Source organism: Panthera leo, chromosome F3 (genome assembly GCF_018350215.1).
Source record: "Panthera leo isolate Ple1 chromosome F3, P.leo_Ple1_pat1.1, whole genome shotgun sequence".
NCBI lineage: Eukaryota > Metazoa > Chordata > Mammalia > Carnivora > Felidae > Panthera > Panthera leo.
Window position 1 is genome coordinate 68,596,231 of NC_056696.1, and position 8,309 is coordinate 68,604,539.

An 8,309-nucleotide genomic window follows, 5' to 3' on the forward strand; every position below is an offset into this window, starting at 1 on the left:
TAATGTATTTTTCTCACCTACCAAAGGATGAAACAAAATTATTTAAATAGTTTGGCTCTAATAAAACTGATTACTTTTTTATTTGTAAATATTTATTTAAACAATGTCTGCACCCAACCCGGGGCTGGAAGTCACAACCCTAGGATCAAGAGTCACCTGCTCCACCAGCCACGGGCCCCACTAATAAAATTATTTATCTTTTTTAAGTCTGTTTATTTTAGGAGAAAGAGTGTAAGCACAAGCAGGGGAGGGGCAGACAGAGAATCCCAAGCAGGCTCCATGCTGTCAACAAAAAAGAATCGACACGGGGCTCAAACCCACAAACCGTGACCTTGTGACCTGGGCAGAAATCAAGAGCCGGATGCTTAACGGACTGAGCCACCCAGGCGCCTCACTGATGAAATTACTTGAACGGCACAGGGGCGCCTGGGTGGCTCGGTCCGACTCTTGATCTCAGCTCAGGTCTGGGCCTCAGGGTCATGAGTTCAAGCCCTGCACCGAGCTCCACGCTGGGCATGGAACCTGCTTAAGATCTTTTAAAAATAAAAATAAAGGAACAGAGGGGTCCATGTTCCCTGACATGAGGGGGAGCGCCAGCTCTGGTGAGCGGAGACCAGCTCGAAGGGAGCCCTCCACCTTTCCGCTCAAACTCCACTCCCCCTTCCTGACCTTGAGTCGAGGGCTCTCTTGAAGCTGCAAAGCACAGAAGAGAAACGAGGCTGTAACATCCAGAGCATGGAACGCCCAGGGCTCTTCCCTGCACCAGGACAAACGAGCTGCTCAGGACGGCGGGGTTCCGGGGGGCCGCGGGGGGCAGGCACACCACAGCGGCTCTGGTCTCACGGGGCAGGGCCGGGGACGGTGGCCACACAGAAGGATCAACACCCAGATTCACGAAACATGCCGGCATTTATTCGGGGTGACCGCTCGGCGCTGAAGTGCTCCCCGATCCCACCCGGGAAGGCCAGGAAGACCCAACGCCGGGCCCCTCCGTTCCTCAGAACCACAGGGCAACGACGCCCCTCCTGTCATGCTTCGGGTGCACAGAGAAGGCGTGGGGAGGGCCCGCCGGCTGCCTCAGGCTTCAGCCTCACGGAGGCTCCAGACACAGGACACACGGAGACGTCTGCCTCTTCTGAGGGGTGAGCTGGGGGCCAGGCCACGTGCGAGTGGCAGCAGCTGTGGGTGCCGGGACCTCTTCGTCCCAAAGTCTCGAGAGTGCAACGTGTCTGAGGACGGGGCAGGCGGACTGGGACGGGGAGGGCGCACGGTGGCCGCGTCATTTAAACTCTCCGAACATCAGGATGCCCGACTGGAAGAGAGAGAGTCGGTCTCCGTGGAAAGGAAGGACCGCCCGGCCCGTCCACCCAACCCCTGGAGAAGTTCAGTTTGTTTCTTTAGGGGAAATGCCAGGTGACGGTGCGGCACGGGAGGGCGCACAGACAGACACAGGGCAGGTACCTCCAAGTTCAAAACACCAGTGACGGATCGCCTGGTCCGAACTCAAAATGCCTGCAGAACACAACAAGGGCACCTTGGTGGCACCAGGTCGGGTCATGGAGAAGGAAGGGGAGGCTGCAAGGACATTGGGTGGGGGGGCTCCTGCTACAGGGCCTGGAGAAGATTGCTGGGGGCCGGGGGGACCATAAAGAAAGAGCATGTAAAAGTAGGTCTATTATCGTCGCTAAAATTATTGCCGGGATCTGGGATTTTACATCGTCCGGTGGGAAATCCTGGGGACAGAAGACCGTGTTTGTTCAACTCTGCTCTTGGAGTTCTGGCACCAGGGTGGACGCTGGAAGGCAGGGAAGCCTTCACCAAGTGGGGCGGGCGAGCGAGGGCGCTTGCCAGAAACCCACCCTCTGGGAGCCCTTCCCCCACTCAGAGCCCGCCCACCCGCGCCCAACCCCGGGCCTCCTGTGTGTGTAAACTGGCCTCACGGAGGGGACCTCGGGTCTGTCCCCAGCTGTGCTGTTTCGTTTTTACGAAAGTGAGGAAGTTCCTTTCACCTTTCTGAGCCTTATTCTCCTCATCCTCAAAGGGGGACATCGTACACCTGCCGTCCTGGGCCTGTGACTCCCCAGCCTGGGCAGCAGGGGCCCTGTGCATGCAGTGACCCGAGACGACCTCTGGGTGGAGCCCACGCCCCGGGGGCGCAGCCGTCCGAGGCCCCTGGCCGCTGCTCTTGGGGGAGCGCCTCTCCATCCTCCTTCCCGGTCCTTCTTCACCTCCGCTTCCCCTCCTGAACCGCCCCCCCCCCAAGCATTCTCTCCCCCGTTCACACTTCATCTAACCCGACCCGACCCCGACCTCGACAGAAGCACAAAGACAAAGGCCGAGAAGAGGCATCTCCATCCCGAGGGTGTGGAAACCGAGGCCCGACAGGTGTCTGGACCTAAAGAAACCACGCGTCAGGAGACCCCGTGTCCGGTGCTCACCTATCGTGGCTTTCAGATTCTACTTTTCCTCTGAACAGAACCCTTTCCCGGGGAAATCAACACACATGAACCGGACAAAAGCTGAGCAGCTCTGGCAAAAGTTGGGGGGGGCGCCTCTGTGCCCACAAGCAGGCCCTGCGGTCCCTCTCAGGCGCCCAGCAAATACGCCAGGGGCAGATCCGGAAATTGGGGTGAGATCACAGAAGACGCCCCGAAAGGCACCCAGAGGCCCCGGACCCCCTCAGCTGCCCCCTGGTCTCCTGGTCACCCCCCAGCTCCCCTCAGCTGCCCCCTGGTCACCCCCGGCTGCCCCTCAGCTGCCTCCTGGTCTCCTGGTCACCCCCAGTCCCCCTCAGCTGCCCCCTGGTCTCCTGGTCACCCCCCAGCTCCCCTCAGCTGCCCCCTGGTCACCCCCGGCCGCCCCTCAGATGTCCCTTGGTTGCCCCCTGGCCGCCCTCCGGCCGCCCCCTCCCCGGCCGTCCTGCTGAGGCCCCTTGCATCTCAGGAGGGTGGAGGGAGGCTCACCTTTGTCCAGCATGAATGGCTGAGTCAGAGGGGGGATGGCCCTGAAGTTGTCACTGTCCAGGCCGCACAGGGACTGCACGGGGAGGGTGGCCGACCGGCCAAGGTCGACGAACATGACCACAGCCCAGGCGCCCGCCCCGTCCAGCACCCAGCACCTGGCCGAGGGAGGGACGGGCGAGGGGACAGTGTTCAGCCACCACGGCGGCCCTCGACGGGGGGGCTGGAGGTCAGGGCTAGGAGCACCTTCCCCAGCCGCGAAGCGTGTCAGCAGAGCGACCTCGAGAGGACGCGGCAGTGGAGAAGCCAGAGTCCAGGGAGGAGCAAGGAGCCCCAGGGCGCTCGCCCGACCCTGCCTGGCTCACACCTGTCCCGGGCCGCCCCGAGCCCCCGAGGTGGCACTGGGCCGCACGGCGGAGTCAGGCAGGGCCAGCGCGTGGAACAGCGTCTGCGTGTTCAGGCGCCAGACCCGCAGGCGGCACGAGGGACACACACGTGTGTGGACGCCACCCCTCCGCCAGCACGGCTCGTCCGCCCCGCGCGACCGAGGACGAGCAGGGAGAACCGGCAGCACGCCCTCCCCGGCGAGGCCCCGCAGCCCGAGGGGGCGGCCAGCAAGCCCAGCCGAAGGGGGTCCGAGGGACGATACAGGTCACCAGCAGCCCCACCTCCCCTCCCCTCCGACGTGCCGATGGCGGCCGGCCAGCCCCGGTCCCAGAAGCATCCCCTCGGCAGCAGGGCGAGGAAGGAAGGAGCCTCTGGGGCAAGAGCCGGAGCAAAGGGCGGGAGGGTGGGGTCTCCGCCAGCAGGAGCCCCCCCCCCCCCCCCCGACCCCCGCACGACAGACAAGTGCCCGACGCCGAGCAAGACGGCGCCGTGCTGGGGGCACGCCAGGCCGGGCGACGGAGAGGGCCACGGCGACTCCCCGTGACCCAGGACACGGTCCTCGCCCCCAGGCACTGCCCCCCGTGTTCAGGCGCACCCCAAACCTCCCTCCACTCCGCCAACCACCGCCTCAGCCACGCGTGCTCAGCAGGCTTTGGAAAGCCCGCCGACCACTCATCCCACGGCGTTTCCCGTCACACTCTGGCGTCCCCGCCCGGGACCCACACCCAGCACGCCGGCCACAGGCCACCACCGCACAGAGCGGGGGACGGCCTCAGAGCCCGGATCTGCTGGCAGAGTTCCTGCAAACGGCCCCCACCCCTGCCCCACCTGCCAGGGGCCAAGTGACGTCCAGTCACATCTGCCTGGGGGTGGCGCCGCATCCCGGCGTACCTCATCTCCACGGGAGCCGCGTACAAGGCTGCCCCCCGGGTCCCGGTCGCACAGGGGTCACGAGGAGCCTTACGAGTGAGCTGGGTACAAGCTGGAAAGCAGACGGTGGAGTCCTGCAGGCCCCAGGACCATCGCTCGACCACCGCACCCCTGCCCCCCTCAGACGCCGGCCCTGCCCTCGGAGGCGGAATGACGTGGCGGGTGAAAGTACTCTTTCCACACCTCAGCCCCCGGACCCTCAGCCGCGTGCGTCCCTCTCTGGATGGGTCTCCGCAGCCCAGAAAGCACCCGACGGGAATAGGAAGGGATTCCTCCTACACTGGCACAAGCTGGGGGGGCTGCTGGGGTGGGGAGGTCGGGAGCTGCAAAGACATATCCTGGGCACAGGGGGCGGCCGGGATCTCACGGGAGGTCCTGGCCGGTCCTCGAGCAGAAGCTTTGTCCAAAACCTAGAAAGAGAAAACGTACTGGTCAGTGTTCATTTCACTCCGGCCAGACCTGGAGACAGAAGGCATCGATGGCGTCTGACTTTGGGGCTCCCCCGCATTCGTTCACGCTAGGACCCTGAGCCGACCCAAGGAAGGGCATCCAGACACAGGGAGGTGGGGAGGGCAGCGGCCGGGAGGGCTCCACCGGGGTCACAGGATCCGGGGCCGCGGAGGGAGAGGGTCACGCTGGAGGCCAGCTGGTGCAGAGAGAGGCCGGGCGCCCCTCCTCTCACCGCAGCCCTGCGCCCCCCAAGCCGCGCTGGCGTCTCCGGCCCCGGGCAAGCCCACGAGCTGACCGCTGCCAGGGAACGCAAACGGCCACTGTCCCTAACGGCCACAATGCCACAATCCCACCAGACGTTTACTTCCTTCTCTCCAGACGCACACCCCTCACCCACTCCCCTGTCCTCAAACTCACAACACGCCCCACTCGACCTCTGATGCAGTAAAATACACCGCAGACCCCGCGTGCGGGTGTCCGACCCGAGTCACCGTCGGGGACTCTGCTCAGACGGGGAGGTGACCGCCACACGGGACGACGCTCAGCCTGTCAATGTCAGGAAATGTGTCACCACCCACCTACTGGCCCAGGCCAGACTCCCCTCTCTCCCCAGCTCCGGAAGTCAAATCCATCCGCAAGCCAAGCCAGCGATTGCTCGGGAGCACACAGAGCTCGCAGACCCCCCTCTGCCCGCACCCCCCCCAGGACCCCAGCAGCGGCACCCATCGCGGCGGCCCCCCTCCCCCCCCCCAGGACCCCAGCAGCAGCACCCATCGCGGCGGCCCCCCTCCCCCCGAGCACCCCAGCAACGGCATCCATCGCGGCGGCCGCCCCTCCCCCCCAGGACCCCAGCAGCGGCACCCATGGCGGCGGCCCCCCCTCCCCCCAGGACCCCAGCAGCGGCACCCATCGCGGCGGCCCCCCCTCCCCCCCCAGGACCCCAGCAGCGGCACCCATCGCGGCGGCCGCCCCTCCCCCCCCAGGACCCCAGCAGCGGCACCCATCGCGGCGGCCGCCCCTCCCCCCCAGGACCCCAGCAGCGGCACCCATCGCGGCGGCCCCCCTCCCCCCGAGCACCCCAGCAGCGGCACCCATCGCGGCGGCCCCCCCTCCCCCCCAGGACCCCAGCAGCGGCATCCATCGCGGCGGCCCCCCCCCCCCCGAGCACCCCAGCAGCGGCATCCATCGCGGCGGCCCCCCCTCCCCCCCAGGACCCCAGCAGCGGCATCCATCGCGGCGGCCCCCCTCCCCCCCAGGACCCCAGCAGCGGCACCCATGGCGGCGGCCCCCCTCCCCCCGAGCACCCCAGCAGCGGCATCCATCGCGGCGGCCGCCCCTCCCCCCCAGGACCCCAGCAGCGGCACCCATGGCGGCGGCCCCCCTCCCCCCCCAGGACCCCAGCAACGGCACCCATCGCGGCGGCCGCCCCACAGACTACACGGCCCCTCACACACGGAGCTCAGATCCCATTACTCCCGATCAAAACCTTCCAACAACGCCCCGCTGTGCTCACAAATAAAACCCAGAGTCTCCACTGTGACTCAGGGAGGCCATGATCTGACCCTCCTTCCCACACGCCTCCCCTGTGCCCGCTCTCCCCTCACCCCTGCCAAGTCACACACCGCGGCATCTGCACACGCTCCCTCTGTCGGGAATGTTCTGGAATGTTCTTCCCCTGGTCTTCACATGCTTGGCTCTGACCTGTCATCTAGACCTCGGCAAAGGTGCCTCCCTCAGCGTCATCTGAAGAAGTGACCCCCCTTCATCACAGCGCCTCACTTTATTTCTGTCTGGCATTTTCCTGCTTATTTACTGGTTGACCGTCGGTCCCTTCCCGCAAGCCCACAAGCATGGCGAGAACCTGGGTCATATTTGAGGTGGCCCCGCAGCCGAGAACACGGTCTGCTCGGCACACACACAGACGGAAGGGACGGAAGGGACCTGGGGCCGGGTTCCCTGTTGCGCAGCGTGAATCTCACCTGAACCGATGTGAGGGTTTAGCGGGCTGGCATCGTCTCAGCCCCGGCCCCAGAGCGGACGGGCCCGTGCCGGCAGGCTGGGTACCAGTGCAGGATGGGGGCCTCGGCAAGTGGCACCTGCTGCTGTAACACAACAGCTTCCCACGGCAAAGCAGCTGGAACGAGGCCCGCAGAGCCTGCGCTCCGCGAGACCAACCACTGACGCAGAGCAGCGAGACCAGACCGGTCCTGGCCCGGAGCCACCGTCCCGGAGCTGCAAGCACCAACGGCCCCCCAGCCAAGCCCGGAGGCGCCTTCTTAGAATCTCCTAAGCTCCCAAGAGCCAATTACCGGCAGCGACTCCAAGCTGAGACTCGTTAACATAGAAACATGTGAAGCCAGTTTTGGTCTAGTTATTATCCCCCAATAATTTAAGAGAGAAATACAACAATCCCATTTTGACAGGTGGTGAAATTAAACTTCAGGAGAAAATCCACAGTTATCATCCGGCCGCCAGACCAGGCACGTCACCCCAACAACCCTCAACGCCTCGGGGTGTATTCCTGAGACAGAAGGGGCCCACTTCAATTCACCACAAGCCCAGTGACCCTCATGCCCAGACCCCTCGACAGCCGCCAAGTCTTCCCTTTGTTCTGGGCGTTTCCACCAGCTGCTCGAGTGCCCTGGGAGCTGTCGCCTGCCCCCGACTTAAGCTGGCGAGTCTGAGCCGTGGGACAGAAGACGCAGGGCACAAAGGTCAGCGACCACAGCTCTGGGGTGGAGGGGCGTCCAACCCGTCTCCGGACACACCCCGGGGAGAAGCGCTCACACCGGCACGTGCAGGGGTGCGGCCTCACATGACCCTCCGAACAGCAGAGGCCTCCCTGCGGCCTCCACGTCCCCACGGGGCCACACACTGGGCCAGTGCTGGTCGCTCTGTGCCGTCTCTTCCTGGGGACCCTGTTTGTATCCGGGGAGCTGATGGGCACATCCTGGTGGAAATTAACACCTACGGCGGTGACCCCCAAGCCCTGTCGCCCACGCACCACACCTCGCATGTCTGCTGTGAGCAGGTACATAGCAACAGAGATAAAAGACCCCAGACCTTGCTTGCTCTCGGGGACCCCACACGAGGCACCCCGCAAACGCGGATGAGGCACGTGCTCTGCCATGAAGCCCACAGTTCAGTAGGTGCAGTAAGTACACGGGGGGTATTATGTCCGCTGAGCGTAGGGCAAGGAGGGGGACAAGGAGCGCCCCGAGGGACAGGGGTCACAGTCCTGAATGAAGTGAGAGAGCAAACCCCGCAGACATGGGGCCAGAGCTGGGGACGCGCTCGGCACGTCAGGACCAGCGCTGGACCTCCTGAGACAGGTCTTCCTGCCTGGACTCGGGCCCCGACTCGAACCCACTGGGCCGCCTTGAATCTGGGGGGATGTGCGAAGATGGCGCCACGTCCAGAGGGCAGAATGTCCTGGAACCACCCGGAGGGATCTCAGGCGCGTTCTGAGAGAGACGCCGGCCACGAAGCGTGCACACAGCAGGACCCCGTGCACACGAAACCCTACGACAGATGAGCCTCACCTAAAGTGACAGGAAGCAGGCGAGTGGTGGCCTGGGGCCA

The 8,309-nt window shown here is 64.9% G+C and overlaps 1 protein-coding gene across 1 annotated transcript; it reads right to left on the minus strand.

Moving 5' to 3' along the window:
- Positions 1-870: 870 nt before the first annotated feature.
- Positions 871-3,237, minus strand: TDRD10 (tudor domain containing 10). Its single transcript, XM_042925708.1, has 3 exons — positions 2,964-3,237; positions 2,311-2,395; positions 871-1,512 (listed from the first exon to the last, which is right to left on the minus strand). The coding sequence occupies exons 1-3, from the start codon at positions 3,076-3,078 to the stop codon at positions 1,470-1,472; spliced, it is 243 nt and encodes an 80-aa protein (XP_042781642.1). The 5' UTR covers positions 3,079-3,237; the 3' UTR covers positions 871-1,469.
- Between the last annotated feature and the right edge of the window lie 5,072 nt (positions 3,238-8,309).

Bases quoted from the DNA above. Each gene is read 5' to 3' on its own strand.
- TDRD10 (XM_042925708.1), bottom strand. From the start codon at position 3,078: ATGTTCGTCGACCTTGGCCGGTCGGCCACCCTCCCCGTGCAGTCCCTG. The intron at 2,396-2,963 runs GTGAGCCTCCCT...TGGTTTCTTTAG, and splicing joins GCCATTCATGCTGGACAAAG to GTCCAGACACCTGTCGGGCC. The intron at 1,513-2,310 runs GTCGGGGTCGGG...TGTGTTCTGCAG, and splicing joins GTCTTTGTGCTTCTGTCGAG to GCATTTTGAGTTCGGACCAG.